Source organism: Felis catus, chromosome A3 (genome assembly GCF_018350175.1).
Source record: "Felis catus isolate Fca126 chromosome A3, F.catus_Fca126_mat1.0, whole genome shotgun sequence".
NCBI lineage: Eukaryota > Metazoa > Chordata > Mammalia > Carnivora > Felidae > Felis > Felis catus.
The window spans coordinates 124,903,159-124,927,565 of record NC_058370.1 but is presented as its reverse complement, the minus strand read 5'-3'; the positions used below and the strand labels follow the sequence as shown (position 1 = coordinate 124,927,565).

General features: G+C 43.4%; 1 protein-coding gene and 1 long non-coding RNA gene across 3 annotated transcripts; one reads left to right on the top strand and one right to left on the bottom strand.

Moving 5' to 3' along the window:
• Window positions 1-22: 22 nt before the first annotated feature.
• Window positions 23-18,820, top strand: LOC109498368. 2 transcript variants are annotated; one of them, XR_006595936.1, is made up of 5 exons: window positions 23-209; window positions 1,259-1,381; window positions 6,486-7,156; window positions 16,385-16,471; window positions 18,683-18,820. It is a non-coding gene; the product is annotated as an uncharacterized LOC109498368 (long non-coding RNA). The 2 variants fall into 2 exon arrangements; XR_002155166.3 differs by lacking the exon at window positions 18,683-18,820 and having other exon boundaries at window positions 25-209; window positions 16,385-17,169.
• Window positions 2,053-24,135, bottom strand: MATN3 (matrilin 3). Its single transcript, XM_023252079.2, has 8 exons — window positions 23,841-24,135; window positions 18,697-19,263; window positions 15,519-15,644; window positions 14,597-14,722; window positions 12,819-12,944; window positions 9,062-9,187; window positions 5,111-5,221; window positions 2,053-2,960 (listed from the first exon to the last, which is right to left on the bottom strand). The coding sequence occupies exons 1-8, from the start codon at window positions 24,055-24,057 to the stop codon at window positions 2,905-2,907; spliced, it is 1,455 nt and encodes a 484-aa protein (XP_023107847.2). The 5' UTR covers window positions 24,058-24,135; the 3' UTR covers window positions 2,053-2,904.
• Window positions 24,136-24,407: the final 272 nt, after the last annotated feature.

The window sequence follows — 24,407 nt, the reverse complement described above, 5'->3', positions numbered from 1 at the left end:
CGTCGCACCGCCGGGCGTCGTGCGCCTGCGCGGAGATCGGGGTGTTGGAGTAGCGGCAGACAGCAGACGGCACTGGTGGTTGGGGCTGGTTGCTTTGTTTCTGGGCCTTTTTGCCCTACGCCTGGGGGGCCAGCTCGGTGTCCCTCAGCGCCTTGCCTTCACCTCAGCTGTCTTCTTTTCGGGCGGCTCGAAGAGCAGGCTAAACCTCAGTAGGTCGCGGTGGAACTTGCCTGGGGTGTTAAAATCAACTCAAGCAAAGGCGCCTGAGGTCACGGTGATTGGGTATTTTGTAAGCCCCAGAGACCCAGCATTGTGGAAAGTCATTTACTGTGTTTGGCCGGCTGGCGCCTTGGGCCACAAGGAAGCGCCAACGTACATTTTTGAAGTCTGTAAACCTTCCCTTATTCCTGAGGATTCGAGAACCCTCTGGAGCAGTTTTTAGGAGATTGCGTTTATTCTGTTTGTTTTAGAACTTTTTAACAGCTTATTTCAGGTGTTACTGCCGCCCAATGGTACATGTCAAGGAGTATATATATATATATATGAGCTTTGGGCCATCGCAGCATGTAATTGCCATTTGGGCATAGCCTTCCGTTTTTGAATAATTAAAGTTGGTGTTTGATCCCTGGCCTGAGAACGACTATTCTGTATTCTCTTCTTTTTCTACCTTAATTCTTTAATCTCCCTTGTCCTTTTTGAATGCTTGGAGAGTTACAAAGCACAGTTATTTGGGCACGGGGTAGAAAATCCCACGAAATTACTTAGTCTAACCCATTTTCTAATGTATATCTGATTTTTCCTTTTACCATATTCTGCGGCCACTGCTGTTGAGTTGTATAATCTAGAATGTACTTTATGCAGCAGCAGCAGTAGCAGCAGCAGCTAATTTCCCCACCTAGTCTTTCCCAATTTCAGGCAAATAATGTTCAGATCCTTTGAAGGGAGTCTGTTGCCTCACCCAGCACATTCAAGAATTGACAATGGTCCCAGTGCCTTTCCTATCAAATCTAAATCCCAGCTAAAATTACATTTTCCTTGGATACCGAAATGTCTACTATCATGCCCCCATTCTAAGCAAGTCCATATGCTTTCTGCCTCCAAGGCCATCTTATATATCCCCTGATGTTCCTGTCCTCTCTGCCAATTGTGCCTAGCCGAATGTACAAATTAGGTCTCCCTGAGAAATTCTTTCCAAACGTAACCCCCATCCCATTCAGACAATATATTTGCTTTCAAATGTGTGTATCTGTTTTTTCAGCATCAAGCTGAATTCTGAAGATATGTTGGCACCTGTGCACAAGCTCCCTATACTGGACGCATGAAACAAACCAGAACTATCTAAGTCAGGGGATTCCAATCAACTGGTCAAGTTTAAGAGATGGTAAGTTGAAACTGGTTGTTGGTGGTCACACTCGAAAAATCATCTCTTTAAATACTTTCCCCCTAGTGCTTGCACGTGACTTCTCATTTATTCCTTCTATAGCACCTTTTCTCTATGATATATTAATAGATATTACGGATTCTGTGTTGAAATAAGTTTGGAAAATAATACTGCCCTAAGTCATCTCCTTTCAAAAATGTTGAGAAATAACCATGTATGTTTCATATACTGTATACTTCCTTGATGTATTTCTTTTTCATTTCTTCCTTTTAAACTTTCTGTTTTAGATTTTTGACTGGTTTTGGGCTTACATCTGTAGGTGATATTTATTTTTCAGGTGCTTATGTTAATATACCTTCATTATTTTATCCAAATTTAGATAATTTTGTTCTATTCCCTCTCCCAAAATATTCTCAATTAAAGCTTATTTAACCTGAATTTACGTTTTTAACCTTAAAAGTTATGAGATTATAGGAAGAGTTACCACATTGTGTCCTTTGATAAGAAACTGTCATATATTCAAAATAATTGTTAATTCAGTTTAATTTAAGGAAATATGTTAATAGACAAAATTGATATGGGTCGCCAGAAAAAGTCATGACAATAATATGTAAAGATATTAACATTTTATTATACTAAAGACAATACAAACCAAAAAAAAAAAATTCAGTAATACAGTTTAAAGGACTGTTTCTCTAAAAACTATAAGCTTTCAAGCTGACAAATAAAATACATATATCAAATGTATAAGTGAAGAATGGTTACGCTTATCATTAAAATTTAAAAAGACAACATTACTTTTGTTACTTGTTAGAGTGATATTTATAAAAATATAATTTTATTGATTGGATCCTAAGGTAAAACAGTAAAGATAAAGTAGGATAGTTTTTCCTTGGTATAAAGTTATAACACTCTTAATTCAAAACTAAAATCTTTAGTTACATGTTTCTTATAATGTTTCATGTAATGTTCACTTGATCTATTTTTAGAGATGTGTATTACAATCCCCTGATCACAGCTTCAGTAATACTCTAGCAAAAAAAGAGCAAAAAATAAAGTGTTAAACAGTGCTAAATTATATTCACTTCAATTTAGTTATATGAACTTTTTTATGTGTAAATACTCCATACAATTTACACTCTGAGTAGTAAGTCTGGTTTATACTATAAATACTGTCAAGAGAAAATAGGTCAAAAGTTCCCATTGTAAGTATGGTTATCTTACTAATATAAACATTTAAAAATTAAATGGCTCAATTGGTAAATAAAGAAATATTAAACTTTTCATTCTATTTCCTACCAATCATTTCACAGTCATAGCTTAGAGACACTAAAGTTTGTTCTTAAGGATGTGAATGTTTATTTCCTTTAAAAAATGACACTGATTCTCTAGAAGATCCTCATACTGTTTATCCAGTAATATTCAGGCAATTGCAAGGGCAGATATTAGCAGGAACATGGAAGTATGCAAAAGTATCAAACACACCAAGCTCTCCGTATTTCCAGGTGAAAATTTTGAGTAATTTAACGATGTATTTGTCCAGATTCATTTTCTTGCAGCTTCCCTAAAATGTCATCAAGTGACTAGTTGTTAAGGCCAATGCCTTTTTTTTTTTTTAATGTTTTTTATTTATTTTTGAGAGAGAGAGAGAGAGAGCATGAGCAGGGGAGGGACACAGAGAGAGGGAGACACAGGATCCGAAGCAGGCTCTGGGCTCTGAGCTGTCAGCACAGAGCCCAACACGGGGCTTGAACCCACAAACCATGAGATCGTGACCTGAGCTGAAGTCTGACGTTCAACCAACTGAGCCAAGGTACCCTTATTTTTAAACATCAGAAAACAGAAACACAGTTTCATACACTTAAATACAAGATAAATGAGAATAATTACATTCTATTGTAAATAAAGAAGAAAAAGAGTGAAATTATTTTCTCAGCAAAATCTAATTGAACCTAAAACTCCTAAGTTCTGTTCTTTAGAGTCCTGTTACAAAGCAGTGGTCTTCAGAGATGATACAGAGCCCTTGTCTTCAAACTTTTTGCTCCGATCCCCTAAAATAATTTTGACAAATAAATGCTGCCTTGTGCATATTTAAATTAGATGAAAATTTTCATCATAAATTTTAGTTACAAAATATGTAATTTCTGCCATTTTAAAAATACTGATTTTTTTAAATAAAATCTAAATTAGTTTTCCAAATGTCCTATGTAATATTAATACCATATTGAATCAATACCTACTATCATTCTTCCAAAATAAAATATTTAAAATAAAGGAATTTGTATTTCCTTGACTTTATATTTACTTTCTACTTTCTCCACAGAATTTTATTCTACTTTGAATCTTGGAAATCTTTTCTTGATCTCTATTAACACTTCTTTGAAATAAACTTAACACAAACAAGCACATAAACATTGATATTGAAATTACCTTTAAATTAATTTTCTTTGACCATAAGGCCTCCAGTATTGTTAATCATCTGGATTGAGTTATCATTACAACTAATATGAGCATGTAATTGACCAAACAACAAATAAATTACAAATTTTGGCATAAAATTACTAAAAATGAAAGATGAAAGGCAAACTTTAATTGGAAAAGTATCTCTTAATGGAATAAATTGGGGGAGTGGTGTTTATGAGGCCTTGATTTAAAAACTGTTGAACCATCCATCCCTTTGTTTGGCTCTCTGGAGATTTTACTTTTCCAAGAAGTTCACCTTAGAAGATTGAGGCTGGTAGAAGATTGAGGCTGCCTTCCTGGTGTAAAGTCAGGAGAACAGCGATGTGAAGTGAGAAATGGGAACAGAGAATGCCAACTGAGTCCCTGTAGCATTTTAGGCAGGTCAACTTAAGGATTTGCAAATGAATTTGGTACAATTTTCTGTGCACCACCTCCATGTCCCTATCACCATTTGAATACCATTCCTCTAAGATCCCTAGGGACAGTGTTGTTAACTTGAACTAAGAAAAAGTACTTTTCCTGAATTACTCCTTTGGTTAAAGAACTGATTTTTAGGGGTGCCTGGGTGGCTCAGTCGGTTGAGCGTCCGACTTCGGCTCAGGTCATGATCTCAAGGTTTGTGAGTTCAAGCCCCATGTTGGGCTCTGTGCTGACAGCTCAGAGCCTGGGGCCTGCTTTGGATTCTGTGTCTCCCTCTCTCTCTGCCCCTCCCCCACTCATGCTCTATCTCTCTCTCTCTCTCTCTGTCTCTGTCAAAAATAAATAAATATTAAAAAAAATTAAAAATAAAATAACTGATTTTTACAGTTTCTTAGATGGTATATTTTGAAATCTTACACATTTCTTACATGTTACATTTTGAAATCTGCTTTTGACCACTTGGCTAGCCAGTATATGTGCTGTCTGAGCTATTGCCTCACTAGTCAGCTAACTCATTCTGTACATGCACAGATTCTGAACTGAGCCATATTAGGGAATCCTAGCATAATAGCTCCATCTGTTAATAAGAACTCAATTAGCATATACTACTGGAAAAGCACTAGAGAAACAAATAGGCAGCTTTTAACATGTAAATACTAACTGGGCAAAACAGTCTATTAAAATATTTTAAAAGAACTCTAAAAAAATAAACACTGTATTACTATTGCTCATCTTAAAATGTAATGAATAGGGCCCTTATCCCATGGAATGTCCTAAAATGTTTGGCTCAGTTGTACTACCGAGGGTGGCTTAAAGCAGAAGCAGAAAACCTTCCAGAAAGGATATGTTTGGCGTTCAGTCTCTGCAGATAGGAGTTGACCTTATCCTGGAATGCCAGAGTGGCTTCACATCCACAAGCATCTTCTGTGGAGATGAGTCTTCGTGCTTCTTGAATGGCTGATGATGACAGTATACAAAATGTTACAGCTAATTAGAAATCATAGCAAGTCAGGAAATCTACAATTCAATACTTCCATTTTTAAGACTTACCTAAATGCATTTTCAAGGAGGTAAAAGGGTATAAGCACACAGAAAGAGGAGAAAATACTTTGGAATGCTAATGTCACAGAAGAAATTGAATTAGATGTTGGGAAGTGCTTACAGTTGCCAAAGCTGGGTGTTGGTTATATGAGAGTTCACTATATTCTCTATACTTTTGTGATCGTTGGAAACTTTCTGTGATATGAAGGAAAATTTTAAAAAGTTGATGTAGTCGCAAGCCAAACATACAGAGCTAAGATAATTAATCTTATTATGATACTGTGTCCTTATTAAGACATGAAAATGAGGAAAACAGTTCTCTCTTTGGCCAAAATATTCAAGGATTAAATGAATAAAATGAAATAAAGGGATTAAATTCAAGGATAATTCCTGATGTCCTATACAGACTCTTATTCTATTGGATGGTCTGAATTGAGAGTTCTAGTTCTTACCCATAAATACTTTGGAACTAAAAAATTCAGGTTGGTATCAACATTTAAGCAAAGAACCTGGGAGAATGATAATGCTAACTTCTAGTTCTCTCTGAAATACAGTGAGGCAGCTATTCCTACTCAGTATCACAGCCCCCAAAGTTGCCTAACAGAAGTAAGAGTAACTTCCCAGGTCTGAAGACTGGTATACAATCTTGCAGTCGGGTGGTACCACCGCCTGAGGACAGGGAGTGGTCCTTTGCTCCCACATTTTCTCCTACATTCTACAAAGATAGGCTATTGAGGGGACCATAAAGATAGGCTATTGAGGGGACCATAAATTCACTTGATTAAATATAATCTACCTGCCTGTCCAAATCCTGCTGACTTTTAGGGATAGCCAGTCCAAACCAGTCAGTCAGTAAGCCAGAAAGTAGCTACTGAAATTAAGTACATGCCCATCATCCCTGTACAGAGCATATAGTTGGCACTTAGAATACTTTTCCAGTGTTATCTCGCCTGATAGACTATAAGCTCTATGAGGGCAAGGGCTTAGCGGGGTATTCTAATTAAAACACTCCACAGAAAATTTAAAACTAGGATATAGCACAATTGAAAGTTGAGAGAGAGATCCATTCACAATATCATCAAAAAGAATAAAATCTTTAGGAAAAATTTAACAAAAGAAGTACAAGACTTATACACTGCAAACTACAAAAACATTGATTTGTCTCCCATTCCTTCCTCAGGACCTGACAGGGTACTAGATATATGAGTAGCTCCACGAACACCTGCTGAGAAAATAAGTGAATGGCTAGACAAGTGAGGTCGTTACCTAACCCGTCATAAATTATACTGGAATCCCCACTTTCCAGGAGAAGAAAAAATGCCCAAGACTGATGTTTCTGAGGATTAAACACCTAGATAGGGTGACAGTACCCTGACATACTCAAGTTCTAGAAGCAAGCTGCTCCCTATTACCCTCGCCCTCCTCAAGAAGCTGATCCATCCGTACTTCAAATGAAGAAGTAACTACCAAGTAACTGTCAGGGGCCGTGGAGGATGCTAGGAATACAGACATCTACTATCTTCAGGGATTGGAATTCACAGTCTACAGGAGCATAAACATACAAGTCCCAAACTCTGACTTTGCTCCCCAAATCTGCTTCAGCCTCAGTCTTCCTCACCTCAACGGAGATACCCCATCCTCCTCCCAGCTGCTCAAGGCTGAAATAGGAAAATCATCCTTATTCCTCTCCTGCCCTATTCCCTGGTTCCTGTTCATTCTGCCTCTGAAAAGTATCTGAAATCATCTTGCTTCTGTCACCACTGCCACCCTCCTCGCCCAAACTGGGACCACTGCAACAGCCTCCGACTGGTCCCGTCTTCTGCTTTTCATCCCCTGCAATCCACACAGCAGGTAGGGTGACTTGTGAAAATATAAACAGAATGCCTCTGCTGCTTAAAACTCTCCAGTGACTTCCCATTTCCCATAGAATAAAATATAAACTCCTTGCCCTCACCCCAGTAGATCAGCAGGACTTGGCCCCTGCCTCACTCTCCCAGCTACCTAATACCACGCTTCTTCTGGCTGGTCATGCTTCCCTCACACTGGCTTCTCTCCCCTCCTCTCCCACCAAAGCCACCACTGCACAAGCACAGACTGTGGCATTGCTCTCCCTCCATCCGCCAGCCCCCCAATCCCAACCTAACTATGGCTGATGCTCGGGTCTCAGATGTCACTTCCTCATCCAGGCACTCCCCCAACCCACACTGTCTGAGGACCCTGTTCTTTACCCCTGGCTCTTATTTCATTTATAAATTGTCACTTCCTTGTCTTTTCCCCTTAGACTATTATCGAAGACCATACTTATTTTGTTCACAATTATATACCTAGTGCCTAGCACATAGTAGGTGCTCTATTTGCCGAATGGATGAAGGAATGGTTGAAGGAACACACAAGTAACCACAACACAAGGCATCCTGCGTTGAAAGAGGGCGGAGCTCAACAGAAGTAGAAGGGGAACCCTGGTAGAGGGGGTAAAATTAAAACTAGGCCTGGAAATTAAAGAAACAAACAAACACTCTTTTGCAGTATTCGATTCACACAAAGTAATTTAGAGAACACTTATGCAGGTAATGAAGCATATTGAAAATAAACACTAATAAAGTTACTGCACTAATGAAAATATTATGAATACTGCTGTAGACACATCCTTTAGTAAAAATATAAACACAGTCTAGAAGATATTTCCAACACACACACACAAAAAATTTATATCCAGAGATGTGAAGAGTTCCTTTGAGTCAGTAAGAAAAATACAAATAACCAGATAGAAAAATAAGGGCATAAATAGCATTTCCCAATAAGAAACTGAAATGACCAAAAAATACAGGAAGAGGTGCTTAACCTCTCTAGCAACCAGGAAATGAAAGAAAGACAGACCACGGGGAGATACTTTTTTGCATCGATGAGACTGGCAAAAAATTAATGCAACAAAACCAAATGTTGGCAAGGATGTGGATCTTGGATTTTGACGAGCAAAAGCGGCAAGGGAAGGGGATCCCAGCAGAGGGTGGAAACGGGCAGGGCATGTTTCCGGAATATCCACGTGGTGGAGCACAGGACGTGGAAAGGAACGAATCTGGGGATAAAGGGAGTGACTGGGTGAAGAAGAGAGGTCACCAGGGGCAGGGAGAGAGGGGACAGGTACAGAGCTTCAGTTTGCAATGATCAAGTGCTATGGATGGAGTGTGGGATGGTTGCACAATAGGAATGCACTCCACTTAACTATACTTTTAAAACATCTTAAAAATGTTTAAAAAAAATTTTTTTTAATGTTTATTTATTTTTGAGACAGAGAGAGAGCATGAAGGGGGGAGGGTCAGAGAGAGACAGAGACACAGAATCCGAAACAGGCTCCAGGCTCTGAGCTGTCAGCACAGAGCCCGATGCGGGGCTCGAACTCACAGACTGCGAGATCATGACCTGAGCTGAAGTCGGACGCTTAGCCGACTGAGCCACCCAGGCGCCCCTTAAAAATGTTTAAAATGTGAAGTTGTATGTTATGTGTCTTACCACCACCACAACAGAAACTCTAACTTAGGACGGGACTTTGATTAGAAAGAGAAACAAAGACAGAGGAAGGACCCACGAGGGATGAATGGCCGTGGGCAGAATGGTTTCATTCTGAAAACAACTGGGAGCCACTGGAGGATTCGGACTGGGAGGAACAATCAGGACTGTGATTCAGACTTGGAGAGGAAGGCTTCCTCCTGGAAGATTGTCCTTCCAAATGACATAGGCTTGAAGTCCAGTCTTTACCTGAGCACGTCTTCCTGTCTTCATTCAAGGTGTAGCCGGCATAACACTCGCAGTGATAGGCTGCTGCCCCATCGTCCACACAGATGTGCTGGCAGCCGTGAGAGCCCAGAGCACACTTGCTGAGAACTGGCCGGGAGCGTGGCAGGAAAGAAAATATTCCCAAGTTACAGCAGGAAACCAAACGCAGATTTCTGGGTGAGAAAAGCTTCGGTGTGGAGGCAACAGATGCTGAGGATGAACCCTTCAGTTGTCAGCAACAAATCTCCCACTTTTCAGGAGAAAGGCCTGTTTTCCTGTTCTACATCTCACATGCCTCTAGCCTCGCCTTTTCCTGGCTCCCCCCTTTTCCCTTTCACTTCTTGCAGATATCTAGGGGGTGCCTTCTCTTTCTTTCCTCCCTTGCTCCCGGCCAGTTCTGATTTTGATTATATGGCTCAGACCTTACCTTTGGCTTTTCCTGATGACCACGAATGCCTCCAACATCTCCAGCCACACATGGATCATCATCACCATCACCAAAAATAATGTATTAGAGACCCACTTGCACATGGAGCTAAATTTGATGCTGTGTTGACCAACAGCCTGGCTTTAAGAGTGTACAAAGTGGGAAAAGGGTGCCTGGGTGGCTCAGTCAGTTAAGCGTCCAGTTCTGGGTTTCGGCTCAGGTCCTGATCTCATAGTTTGTGTGTTCAAGCCCCGCGACAGGCTCTGCATGGACAGTATGGAATCTGCCTGGGATTTCTCTCTCCCTCTCTCTCTGCCTCTCCCTGGCTTGCACTCTCTCTTTCAAAAAATAAACATTAAAAAAAAAAAAAAGTGTACAAAGTGGGAGAGAAAACACGAGCCTGAGCACATATGCACACATACACAAAGAGATAGCAATAACAGTGATGATGGTGAGGAGATGTGTATGTTTGGATAGTGAGGTGTTTATTATCTGTCACAGTAAATATATTACAAGGAGGTAGATGGTTTGCCCAGATTTGAGTGGAGAGCAGACAAAAGTGCTGTGCTTGTCTGGTCCCATGTCCACACTGGCCCAGAACAAATGAAAACAGCATGTCTCCCTTAATAAACCCAGAAAGTCTTTCATGGAAACACAGGTTCTTCGTCCAACATCACAGGAGACCAACCTAACTGGTTTGTCCCCCTCTAACTCTTAAGTGTCCCTCCACACTCAGGAAACTTCCATGGCTCGCTATTGCCTATAAAAGAGCTTTGGGGCACCTGGGTGGCTCAGTTGGTTAAGCGTCCGACTTCAGCTCAGATCATGATCTCACCATTCATGAGTTCAAGCCCTGCATCTGGCTCTGTGCTGACAGCTCAGAGCCTGGAGCCTGCTTCGGATTCTGTGTCTTCCTCCCTTTCTCTCTGCTCCTCCCCCACTCACACTCTGTCTCTGTCTCTCTCTCTCAAAAATAAATGAACATTAAAAACAATTTTTTTAATAAAAGAGCTTTGAGTGAAATGCAAGTCTCTACATAATTTATTCATAGATCATCTTTCCAGCTTTAACACTGATATTCCCCTTCATTACTTCAGATTTTTCTAGCAAAATGCCAAATAGCAGAATGTTTCATTTTTCCCCTCATCCCAGGCTACCAGCGGCTCTACCGACAACAACGGGCCATGCCTCCACCCCCAACCCCCCCAACCTGGGGCTCCACATTTAATCTACAAGCCTTGCTACCGGCCAGCAGGGGAAAGCAGGCCATTGGAGGGGATGTGACCCAGGTTACGTACCCCAGCTTTAGAACAGTATCCATCATTACTTTAAAATATATAAACGCTAACTTTCCACAACCTGGCCTTGTTCTTCTAGCTACCTTTGCAACCATGGAACAGTATGGCTTGGTGTTTGAGAGCATGTGTAACCACCAGAGTAAGGGCCTGGGTTCAAATCCTCACTCTGCTACTCACTAGCTGAGTGACCAGGGCCAAGTTATTCAACCTGTCTGTGCCTTGTTTCCTCATAAAGTTGCTCACAACAAATGCCTAGAACCATGCACAGCATACAGCAGGCACTGAAGAATGTTGGATATTGTGACCTGGGAGTATTGCCTGGAGTAGTCTGCCCTAACTGAACACTTTCTTTGATTTTTTCAAAATAAAATGTTCTACTTTATTCCATAATATCTGTTAATTTAAGTGTACATTTGTTTTAGTTTCCTTTTTCGAGGTCTTCAGTGTTCCTGGTGGCTTAAGGTACCAAGTGGGATATTTGTAACCAGTTTGAGAAGTACAGCCATGAGGCTTCTCCACCCCAACGGACTTAGTCCTATCACTGAGCAAACCAACACAAGCCACTCCCCTTGGCCATCTGGCTCTCCAGTCCTCTGTCTAAACCTTCACCATCCTCACGGCTCACCTCCTGCCCTACCCACTCCATACCCTTCTCCAGGCAGCCCACCTCCCCAGCATCCACAGCCCTCGGTTACTGTCTATCCCTCTTCCTGGCTAGTCTCTGCTTTCTCAAGGTGTTGGTTCTCTTTGCACCCAGGCTAGAAGTTGCTCAGAGACACAAAATGCATTTCTTTACATCCCCACAGCATTTTGCACAGTCCTGGAAAAAAAATAGGTACTCAGTATTCTTTAATTGATTTGTTTTGTTTTCTTTTTCTTTTCTTTTTTTTTTTTAAGTAGGCTGGATGCCCAGTGTGGAGACCAACATGGGGCTTGAACTCAGGACCCTGATCTCAAGACCTGAGCTGAGATCAAGAATCAGACGCTTAACTGACTGAGCCACCCAGGCACCCCTATTTTTCTTATTTTTTTTAAGTTTATTTATTTATTTTGAGAGAGAGAAAGAGAAAGAACCAGAGAGGGGCAGAGAGAGGGGGACAGAAGATCCGAAGCAGGCTCCAGGCTGACAGCAAAGAGCCCGATGCGGAGCTCGAACTCACGAGCAGGGAGATTATGACCTGAGCTGAAGTCGAATGCTTAACCAACTCAGCCACCCAGGCGCCCCTCTTTTTTTTTTTAAAGGGAATTGGTGATTTGCCATTTCCCTTATTCTCTCTTCAAAAGGTCACATAATATCTCTCCTCAAGGGATAGGAACATATACATAAAAATCTTATTTAAAAGTTTGAATATGCCAAAATTAAACACCGCCTTGAGAGGCACAAATTTCTCTTAGAAAGTGTTTTTACATTATAAATGCCACCCTGTTCTGCCAGTGAGTTTAAATCAAATTAATGAGGATTGGCCAAGTCATAAGGCTCAGATTCACTGAAGATTGATCATCTAGAAACTGTCAGGGAACAACTTACTTCAAACTTACTGGAAGATCTGTGTGGGTCTAATTTAGTCATTGACAAAGTCTCCTTTACTAAAAGGATCCAGCTTTAAGATTAACGCTACAGAAAAGTTCCTGGCCAAGTTTTAATTGGAAAAAGATCAGTTCAGCCTATCACACCAAATAGTTACTGTCCAACTGACTTCCTCTAAAGTTCCCATTTGCTTTACAAGTCCCCAGTATACAGAGCTATAAAATTTTCCTGGATAAAGACCCTACATTCAATTAGCTCTTCTCATCTCCCCCACTCCCTACCCATTTCTGAAGTGAGCTGTATTCGCAAAATGAAGCAAGCTCACTGCTGTCTGAGCTATGTGTGTCTTCGTCTATAAGTATCGTGGACGGTGTAAAGTCCGACTCTTTAAACTGTCTTTAAGAATCGCTCACTACGTGAATTGGAACTTGGTTTCCCTGCCATACAAAGAGCCAACAACGAAAGAATTTGTTCAGTGGACCTTACCGGAACACGTTTTATTATCTGCGTTCAGAGTGTAGCCTTCGTAGCATTCACAGTGATGAGACCCACCTCTGTCATTCACACAAATGTGCTGACAGCCATGTGTACCAAAAGCACATTGATCTTGAGCTGCCAAACAGAAGTCCAGGAGAAGAGAAATGAAAAGGAGAAAATTTTTGTATTACCCATATATAACAATCTTCTTACTTGCAGCTAGAAATATATAAGAGGTAAACCTATTACAAACTTTCCACAGCCATCCGTACTATTGGCTCATACTGGACATTGGCTGAGTTAAACAAAATCCTGCACATACAGTGCTTATTCTTCATCTTTCCCCAACTGATCTTCAAAATCACCAAGAAGGAGTTTTTATAATCTAAGTATCTCATAAATACTTTCTAAAGCATTTCTTCAGGACTTATTGTATTTACGCTGAATCAGAGGGATACCAGCAAATACGTGGCTAATTACATTACTTAGACATCATTAGACATTAGACATTAGAAAGACATCAAATTTGAATCTGAAGAAACTGTAATTCAGCCCTCTCCTGTTATAAGTGAGGAAGCTGAGGGGCGCCTGGGTGGCTCAGTCAGTTAAGCGTCTTAACTTCAACTCAGGTCATGATCTCACGATTCGTGGGTTTGAGCCCCATGTCAGGCTCCGTGCTGACAGCTCAGAGCCTGGAGCCTCTTTCGGATTCTGTGTCTCCCTCTCTCTCTGCCCCTCCCCCGCTTACACTCTGTCTCTCTCTCAACAATAAATAAACAGTAAAAAAATAAATAAATAAATAAGTGAGGAAGCTGAATCCAAAGGAAACCAACTGACTCAGAGCAGCATCAGAACTCAAGACCCAAACTTAGTGCACTTTTCTGTATGCAGACAGGATACTTTTCAACTAATTTTTATCTTTAAACTTTTCACTTTGAAATCATCGCAAGGCATATGAAAAAGTTCCAAAAATAGTACAAAAATTCCTGTACTCACCCATCTCCCCAAATGTTAGCATCCCATACAACCGTGGTACAATTATCAAAACTGGGAAATTAACGCTGACATAGTACTATTAACTAATCTACAGACCCTCATTCAAATTTTGCCATTTGTTCCGCCACTAATGTCCTTTTCCTGGTCCAGGATCCAATCTAGGACCCACACTGCATTTCATTGTCACATGTCCCTAGCTCAGTCTTTATCTTTCATGACCTTGACACTTCTGAGAAACGGTGGAAAATCACTTTGTAGAATGTCTCCAAGTTTAGGTTTGTTTGAAGTTTCCTCATGATTCTGGATGTTTAGCAAGAATACAACAGAAGTACTATGGTGCCCTCAGGACATCATGTCAGGAGATGCATGATGTCACCACAGGGCATTACTGGAGGTGTTCACTCTGACCACTTGGTTCAAGTAATGCCTGCCAGGTTTCTCCGCTATGAAGTAACTGTTTTTCCCATGGTAGGTAATAAATACCTTGTGGAGCGTTCTTTGATTTTAACCTACTAAAAACTGTCTTCAGCATCTGGAAAGCACTGAAAGGGCTGGGTACAGAGATGGAAATGAACAACACACTCATGCGTGTGGCCCATGATACATACATCCTGCCATTTCTGACTTGTCTAATAAGACTGGTCTGACTTACTAGACAAGTCAGAAATGGGAAAACCCCAAGAGAGAAAAACCAACCAAGCGCCTTGTCAGCATGACCTACGCCTCCAACACCAGCTAGGGAGGCATATAGATAGGGAGGTAGCAAAAGTAAACCCTCCTCTCCCACTTACCTGAACATGTTTTCTTGTCTTCATTCAAGGTGTAACCTTCATAGCACTCACAGTGATAAGAGCCAGTTCTATCGTTCACACAGATGTGTTCACATCCATGAGTGTTAAGAGCACACTTATTGATAGCTATCAAAAGATGATCGGGACAAATGTAAACACACAGAAAACATGGTAAATTAATTGAGCCACTACACACACACACACACACACACACACACACACACACACACACATACTGCTACTGAAACAAGGCAGCTCAGCACAACAGGAAGGTTGGGAACCAACCAACCAACAGACAGGAGGTTGGGAACTAAAGTCCTGTGTTAGCTCTTTCACTAACAGACCCTATGACATGGGTAAGTCTTCTTCCTCTGTTGTGTCTCCATTTCATCGTCTATAAAATGAGTATGTTGAATTAAATAATCTCTAAGTTTCCTTCCTCTCAAAAACTTTTTTCTAGGATTAAAAAAAAATAGACCTAATTCCCATCTTTATTGATTATATGTGAGTATTCATATACTAGATGAATGAGAACCTCCCTAAACTTTCTTCTGTGTCTAAATTCAATAAGCAGCTTTGGTCACAGGGACAAAAGGGAAGCTTGTATTTAATTAAGTAAAATCCAGGAAAAGTTCCAAATCCTCAAAAGGACCAAAAGTGTTGGCCCCCTTCCTTCCTAACCCATTTCCCTACTAACCCTTTTCTCTAAAACTAATAATAAGTACTATAAATAAGCTGATTTAGATATTACCTCACTTTTCTCCTCTCACTTTTCTGCAACAATTTTGGAGGAAAAAACGTGGAAAAGCAAGAGTAAGCCAACCAAAAGGCAGTCAGGAGAAAAGCATACGGCCAGTCCAAACCCTAGAGAGTAGGTCCCTAGGTAAGTAGCAGTCAGACACCATCCCTGAGCAAGCCTCACCTGAGCATGTCTTCATATCAGCGTTCAGGGAATATCCTTGGCTACACTCACAGTGGTATCTGCCTTCCCCATCACTGATGCACACGTGCTGGCACTGGTGTGTGCCAAGTGCACACGGGTCCAGGGCTGTGCACAGGAAGTTTACAATAGTCAGTATCGACACGTAAGACACATTCCAGATAACTCTCTTCCATGTCAGAGAGACATCACTCTCTGGGTTCCTCTCCAATTATAGTTCACTATAAACACTGGGTATTTGTTTTTGGCCTCTGGCTTATTAGAAATACCACTCTTCAACTAATAATGTTATGAATTTAATATTACAGATTTTATTGTCAACTCTCTCAAAGAGAAAGGAAATTTTGAATTGGGAGCCAAAGCCAAGTACTTACATGGGTCAGGTCTTCAATTTATCCACCTGTTCACGAAAAAAGACTTTTTACTTCCCAACTGCAAGACATGGGGAGAACTACAATGTACTTCTTGAAGGTCTACGAGCTAGCTGGCCTATTGCAGCCAGAGATCTGGTTTCCAAGGGCTCTATCATTTGTGTCAAAACAGAAGTCACAGGCAGGCATCCCTCTGGGCCTGGAACTCTCTCACTCTTGGGCGGCAATACATATTTGAACATGCAAATGGTGGAGGGCAATGCCTGAATGTGCAGCATGGAGCTTGAGCCCAAATGGTCATGTATGAAACTTCAGGGCCTCTAATATCTGCAAGGAGAATAAACTCACATGCTTGATGCAAGCAGGTGAAAAGAAAAGGAAGACCAGAATAAATGAGATTATGTTAGCTAAACTCCATACCCATCGTTTCACTCCTGGAGTTGTTAATATCTCATTGGATTTTTTTTTTTTCCCTAGTGACACGCCTTGAAGAAGAATCAATGAATTTAGTCATTTCTGAGAAACCAAGGAGGACTGTTGGAGGAGGCTGGCATCCCTGGGCAGGTAACCCAGCCTCGACTGCTTTGGCAACAGGTCAAGGCTAATATTTGCCCAAGAAGGGCCTTTTCATGGGATGATCTTTCCAACCCGTTGACTACAACAAGCTGGCCCTCAGTCTTTTTTCCATAGAGAGGGGATTTTTCCCCCAGAACAAGCAGGCCTTTTGTACCAGAAGGAAAAGATTGCCACTCACCACTTGCTACTTTATGGCCTTCAAGCCCAAACCCAGGTGCTAGCTGTGAGACCCAACTCTGCCACAGACCAGCATCTTTATGGAAAAGCTCTCACCCACAAGCATAAGGGGTTTTCCTGGGAGAAAGAAAGCCATGTTCTTTTGAGAAACCAATGAATACTAAGTAGATGCCACCAAAGCCAAGGATAGCTTGTGAAGGCCCAGTGTCTTGGGACAGGAAAGACAAGGGGCCACCAGCCAGGTCTGGTTGAGATGAGGCCAAACTTAGCTCCAGACCAAGACTTCATCTCCCATTTCCTGACAAACTGGTGATTGCTGAGTTCCACATTAATTCTGATATAAAGACTCCTTGAAATTTGCAATTGTAATTATTGATTCACTTGTTTGTCTCATCACCACCCCCAAACTATTTTTATTGCTTGATAGTAGGGAAGGAATATCTTTATCTTCATATCATCAGTGATTAATTAATACACATCAAATAAAGAGATGGGGAATAGATTACATAGCAAACGGTATCTTCATTTTAAAATTCACCTGAACCAGGGGCACCTGGGTGGCTCAGTTGGTTAAACATTCAACTCTTGATTTCAGCTCAGGTCATGATCTCATGGTTTGCGAGATCGAGTCCCATGTGGGGCTCTGTCCTGACAGCATGGAGTCTGCTTGGGATTCTCTCTCTCCCTCTCTCTCCGCCACCCCTCTGTTCATGTGCACGCGTGCACGCACATACATGCATGCACTCGCTCTCTCAAAATAAATTAAAAAACTAAAAATAAAAAATAAAAATAATAAAATTCACCTGAACTAAAAATTTGCCCATACCTGTTTGGATAACTCCATGGAGGGCTTTGAAAGACTATACCTCTTCATGATTTTAAAAACTAAAGCATGAATATAGATAGAGAAAGATAGACAGACAGATAGATAGATAGTAGAAAAAAGAAACTTAAAAAAGTATGAGTCTCACACATTCATAATTCTGATCAGTGACTAAAAATAAAGCCCAGCCTTAAGTAAATTCATATTCATGGATTTGACTGCTAAAAGTTCCAATTAAATTAGCATGCTCAGGGGTGCCTGGGTGGCTCAGTCTGTTGAGCATCCAACTTTGGCTCAGGTCATGATCTCCCGGTTCGTGAGTTTGAGCCCTGGGTCAGGCAGGCTCTGTGCTGACAGCTCGGAGCCTGGAGCCTGCTTCAGATTCTGTGTCTTTGTCTCTCTCTGCCCCTCCCCTGCTCATGCTCTGTCTCTGTGTCTCTCTCTCAAAAATAAATAAATAAACATTAAAAAAAAATTTTTTTAATTAACATACTCATATTCAAACTCCATCCTAAAGGGAAAAAGACAGAAGGACAGTAACAATGATTTTTTTTTTAATCTGCTTCTTGCTACCTCACAAGTGAGCTGAAATCCCAACCTCCCTAATTCCTAATCCCATCCCTCCATGAAGAATAGTCAGAGGAAGAACAAAATCTGAAAACTAGTGTATCTAGGGAATAAGCAGAACCCTGACTGCCAGTTACTCTGGAAAACAGGCCAGCTGATCCTTCCATGGACGGACAGACAGCTGCTGCTCCTTGTTTTCTGCAGGAAAACAGGTAGAATTCTGTGACATCCAGAGATGGTAAAGCTAAAGAAAATATCTGGGGAAAATGGAGTTGTGGGCAGAGGGGAGAAAAGAGGTGTCTTGAGTTTTTTATTTTTATTTTTCTCTGACCCCATCAGGGAACAGCAGGATCATTTATCCTGGATATTTCTAGACCTTCACATTTCTAATGCAAACATGAAGATTTTATGAGCAAACCAAGTTACATATAAAGCAACTCTATATTCCTAAACCAACAAAGTGTGTTTATGTTGGTAAAAAAAAAAAAAAAAAAAAAAAAAACAACAAGAAAAGCACTGCTTATATTTTGGTTTTCCATAGAGTTTCCACCCCCCCCCCCAAAAAAAAAGAATAAATCTTTTATTTCTTTTTCTTTGGATACACAGTGTCTGAATACATCTTTTCTATTTAGGAGCAAAGACTTACCACAAAAGGTCTCCTGGAATCTAGAGGAAAGTTTCTCGATGACCCCATAGGTCTCCACATAGAAAACATGCTCATCTAGGGGCTCACTGGCGATCATCTTGAGGGACTCCATGTCTGCCCGGTCCACGCCCACAGCATAGAGCTCAATACCAGATGCCCGGGCCCGAGCGGCCACCTCATTCACCTGGTCCTGAGGTCTTCCGTCTGTCACAATGATGGCCACCTTAGGGATGTTGGATGTGGGCCCCCGAGCTCCTGCCTCCACCGTGAAGGCCTCATCCATCGCTGTCTGGATAGCCAGACCCGACATGGTGCCTGTAGACAAGGGTGTGATCCTGGCCACAGCCCGCTTCAGCGACTGCTTATCCGAGTGGGTCTGGAGATGGAACTCAATCTTCACGGTGCTAGCATAGTTCACCACTGCCACCCGTGTGTCCGCCGCCCCAATGTCCAGAGTGTCGATTATCTGGGAGACAAAGGTTTTCACCTTGGTGAACTCCAGGGGCCGCACACTGCGAGAGCTATCAATGATAAACACCAAGTCCAAGGGCTTGCTCTTGCAAACACCTGCAAAGGAGGGTGTGGGAAAACAGGCATGACTAACCAATAATCTGATCCCAATCAGCAATGGAGTCATCCTCACACCCAGAGAACCCTGGTGTTGGAGACCCCACTGTCTGTTATCTTCCCCAAGACCATCCTCCCTTTAGACGTTGAAAACTCCAAGGCCGTCCAAATTCCTTACTAAGAATTCACATCGGGGGGTGAAGTTTCTCCAAATATCTCACCTACAGGCTGGCTGAACCCCAAAATTTCACCTAGAACCTCATCCCTCTGCTTCAAGTTTTGTTCCCAAGATTCCTCTTCACTCCCAGGAATGAATGGATTCCAGCTCTTTCTCAGGCACCTTGGCCATGAGCCAATGGGACAGTGTCCCTAAATGGTGTGAAAGGTGAGCTCAGGACAGCCTACCTGCACACTGTCCAGGCCTCACAGAGACCTCAGGCAATGTTGCAGTTCAAGGCGAGCACACTACTGCTTTTCTGGAGATTTCCTTCTCCTACTCCAGTGCTAAGGAAAAACTGACCCAAGGGAAGCCCTAAATGCCCCCTCCTTCTCATCATTCATCAGGTTTAGTGAACTCTGGAGCCCCACAAGCCTGAGAGTGGGAAGAAGAATGACAACAACTTAATCTGACCCATGTGGGATGCCTGAGAGTGGCTCAGTCGGGTAAGTGTCCAACTCTTGGTTTCAGCTCGGGTCACGATCTCACGATTCATGGGTTCAAGCCCTGCATTGGGCTCTGTGCTGATGGTACGGAGCCTACTTGGGATTCTGTCTCCCTCCCTCTCTACCCTTCCCCTGCTCGCTCGGTGTCTCTCTCTCTCTCTCTCTCTCTCTCTCTCTCTCTCTCAAAAATAAATAGACATAAAAAAAATTTTTTTTTAATCTGACCCATGTCCATCCGCTGTGCTTCCAACTCTGTGCGTGTGTCTGGTTTTCAGAAGCAGAGACGTCCACTGGTGCCCACCCTCTGCCCCCACCAACCTCTCATGGTCACCCCCTTTGCACTTTTTTCATCCACCAGATACTTTCTTGAGGGTCTCCCACGTATTAAGCCCTGGGGCTACAGAAGCAAAGGAGCTTGTATCTTTCCTACTTAAAAGTACCAAGCAAGTTGCAGTAACACCGCAAAGCTTTGTTTCCGTCTCTGCCTTCTTCTCTTTCTCCCCCAATCTCATTCTACACTCCTCCTTCTCCCAGCCACCAAAATCAAGTCATAAAGTCAGGACTGGCTGAGAGAAAAGCCAGGTATTAAACATCTTTTTCAATTCATTCCTCCTCCTCCTCCTCTCCACACACACACACACACACACACACACACACACACACACACCCCACTCATCATACACACCAAGTCCTAAATGGAAATGTAACTGATGCTTGAGCATGAAGCATCAACCAGGGTTCTTGCCTTTCTTAGCAGGGGGCTGGAAGGTGATGCTACTGTAAGAAGGCAATTTACACAGTGATCTAGGGGAAAAGATGGATTCAAAACAAACTCCTAGGCAAGACGGGTTGTGACAGAAAAAGCCCAATCTGGAACAGGATTGGTGCCTCTATATAGTTTTCTTTAAAAACTGAAAATTATCCTCTTGGTTTTATCCAGCTTCCTGGAGGTCTTCAATTAAAAAAATAAACCATACCTTATTTTCAATAACATCTTAGAGATCACAGTTATTGTACCAACACAGTAACTCTGTGAACAACCTTCAGAGGTGCAGAAGTTGTTTTTATGCCCATTTTACAGGTGAGACGACTGAGGTTCAGGGAGGTGTAGGAGTCAGAAAACAGCAGATCATGGACTAGATTCCAAGTTTCCTGACTCCCAGACTAAAGGGGCCTTTCACTGCATGGCTTCCTCTTTCTGAGGCAGTATTTTCCACCACAAAAAAATCAACATTATCTCATGTACCTAGTAAACATCCTGCTTGTTGTCTCTGAGTCACCACCCTGAAACATGCTGTATGTCATGTATTTAGTTAAGTAGAAAGGAATTAAGTCTTTTAAAAAACAAAAACAAAAAAACCCCAGAATTTCATTTCATCCCTTGATTACCATGCATCAGGAACAAGGAAGAAGAATCATACTGAAAATCCTCCATGGACATAGATGTAGGTATTTCTGCATAACTGGAGTAAAAGGATAAATACTTGGTGAGCCCATATTTGACAATGATTTCACTAACACCCAAATGGTGTCCTTACTAACGCCACGGTTGTGTTCTTTTAGTAAATATGCATGATTCCTTCCTTCTCACATGGAATCCTGTGTCAGAGGGATATGGTGGACAGAATCATGCTCCCTCCCCCCAAAGATGTCCATGCCCTAATCCCCAGAACCTATAAGTATGTTACTTTATCTGGGAGAAAAGACTTTGCAGATATGATTAAGTTAATGACCTTAAGAAGGGAGTTCATCCTGGACTACTGGGGTGGGTCTGATGTAATTACAGAGGCCCCTAAAAGTGGAAGAGAGGCAGGAGAGGAGACTCAGCCTGCCTTTGGTGGCTTTGAAAATAGGGAAAAGGCCATGAGCCAAAGAGTGAAGGCAGCCTCTACATGCTGAACCGGGCAAGGAAACAGTCTCCCCTAGACCTTCCCCAAAGGGAAACAGCCCTGCTGACACAATTTTAGCCCTTTGAGACTAGTGTGAGACTTCTGATCTACAGAACAGTTACTTAATACATATGTGCTGTTTTTAAGTCATGAAGTTTGTGCGAATTCATAACAGTATCAATAGAAAACTAATACAGGGAGGCTCAACGTCGATGGCAAGACATTCTGTGAACATCTGGTTACTTCCTGACTGGATGCCCTCTGCAATATCACTGGTTTTGAATCTCACTCCCCTTTACTAGATAGATGGCAGCGCTTTGATTCTCAGAAACCAAGAAGTGAGAATCCGAATTTCCTAAAAGATTTCCATACTTCCAATTTTGCTGATTTCTGATAGTCCTGCTAGAAATAAAAGCCTATAGCAAAGCGTAGCAATTTCTGGGTGCAGAAAGAAGGCAATTTGAAAAAGGGTGACATGTGATGTTTATTAAAGGCTTAGCATTCAAGATCAGTTTGGATTTCAAGTAATGCAGGACCAGTGCTGCTTTGGAGGAACATGAACACCCCATGCAGAATCCCTCCTCCCTTTCCCAGTCCCATCCCCAAGGGAGGTGGGTCAGGACCAAGAGGTAAGGTTACCTTTTAGAAGAAAGGCTTCCCTACACTCCCAACCCCACCCTTCCTCCCATCCTGGAGCAACCAGCAGGCTACCACTGAAATTAACCTTGGTGAACCCTGGTACTCCCTGGTTCCAATGCTGTCACCATTTCAAATCCAGCCCACTGGGGCTGACGCAGGAATGAGTCCTTTGGCTCCTTCTCAACATTATCCAGAAGGTGCAGAAGGGGAGAGACAAAACAAATCAACCTGAGGCATAAAGCGTCACTGGGTGAATGAGACTGGAGACCCAGAAAATGGTTTGATGCAGCCTGTCTTCAGCAAGACTGAAACTGGACATTTTGGTAATGAAGATAAAGTTGTATGTAAACCATTTTAAGAGCTTGGTAGACTGTAGCAGTGGAAAGACCCTTGTGTAGGATTTTAGAGCCCTCAGGAGTTTTATTCTGGGCTCTGACACTAATTTGCTCAGCCATTTGATAAACCTCTGTTTATGTGCTTTTAGAGGTTGTGTCAGATGCTCTTCCAGCTCTGCTGTACTAGGAACCTCTGCCAGAGGAACCAACTACTGACCAATCAGGGAAACGGAATTGTTCGCCAAAGACCCAGTGTCCTGGTGTTTGAGGATCTAAGTGAGTAAAGGTTGGGATTGGGACCCAGTCAGTTGGAGCAGAACACCTGGTGTTGGCAGAAGAAGATGTGGGGACCAGGATGGTTACAAGACAGGTCTGGGGCCATCCAGGGGGCCTCTCAGGTTTCCTTCTTAGACTCACACCCCCACCCCACCCCCACCCCCGATATCCCCCCCTCCCCTGCCTCCACCCCGTGTGAAGTCCAGTTTGATTTCTGGTCCAGATCCTAGACTGGATCAAGACAGCCTGAAGGCTGTGGCCAGGGGAGGAAGGGTCACACACACAGAAGTGGGGCTATCGATGAAGTGATTTCCAGAGAACTAAAGGCAGAATCTCAGGAAGAAAAGGTTTGTTCAGAGGTAGGGGCTGGCACCAGAACGCTGAGAGGCGTTCCCGCGCTGCCCCATCCTCCAGGCCCAAATTGCAGACGGAAGTGCCTGGACTTTGAGCTTCAGATGACCCAAATTCTAGTCCCCACTAGGAGTGACTTTGGGCATCGCCCTTCCCCTTTCTGGACCGGTTTCCCCCACAGGCTTCATCGGGGAACGGGATTCTTTGTCTCGCATCGCAGTCTGGCTCAGGCTGGGATGGACGGAACACTTGGCGGCTGCACGGGGCTTCTCCAGGTCGATGCTCCGCTTCCCTTACCACTCATCCTTCCCGCCTGGGCCTCCCTCCTTCCCTCCCTCCTTCCCTCCCTCCCTTCTGCCGGCTGTCCCTCCCTGGTGCCCGCTCGCGTCCCTCCCGAGCCGGGGTCCCACTGCCGCCCCCGTACCTGCGCCGCGGGCCCCTCCGGGCTGGCCGGTCCCGGAATAGGGCGCGCCGGTGGGGGCAGCGGGGGCAGGGCGGCGCCCGGGGCTGCCCGCTGGGCCGCGCATCCCCAGCCTCCGCGAGCCCGGGCGGGCCAGGGGGCCGGGGGCGGCGGGGGTCGGCGGCGGCAGCAGCAGCAGCGGCCAGAGCAGCAGGAGCAGTCCCGGGAGGTGGCGCAGCATGGCGGGCTCTGTACTCCTGCAGGGGTCTGTCGTCGAGGGCTCGCTCGTTCCTGCAGCTGCGGGCCTGAGCCCCGCGCCAAGGAGGCCAATTTAAAGGTCCCGCCGCCCCGCGCCCCGCCCACCCCGCGGCCCCGCCCACTCCGCCCGCCGGGCCGCCAGAGCGCGGGAGGAGCGGCCGGGCGCCGCGCCCGGGAGGAGCGGCCGGGCGCCGCGGGAGCCTGTGCGCGCATTCCGGCGGCAGAAACGGAATGTCTGGGCGAGCCGGCGGCGGCGCGGTGCCCGGAGCCCGGCCCGCGGAGGCCCCCGCCGGGCCTCGTCTGGGTGGGCTCGTCCGGGCGCCTCCTGCCCGC

Coding starts and splice junctions, on each gene's coding strand:
- MATN3 (XM_023252079.2), bottom strand. CDS start 24,057: ATGCTGCGCCACCTCCCGGGACTGCTCCTGCTGCTCTGGCCGCTGCTG. Junction 19,264..23,840: donor CGGAGGGGCCCGCGGCGCAG/GTACGGGGGCGG, acceptor CCTCCTTTGCAG/GTGTTTGCAAGAGCAAGCCC. Junction 15,645..18,696: donor ATTCCAGGAGACCTTTTGTG/GTAAGTCTTTGC, acceptor TCCTGTGCACAG/CCCTGGACCCGTGTGCACTT.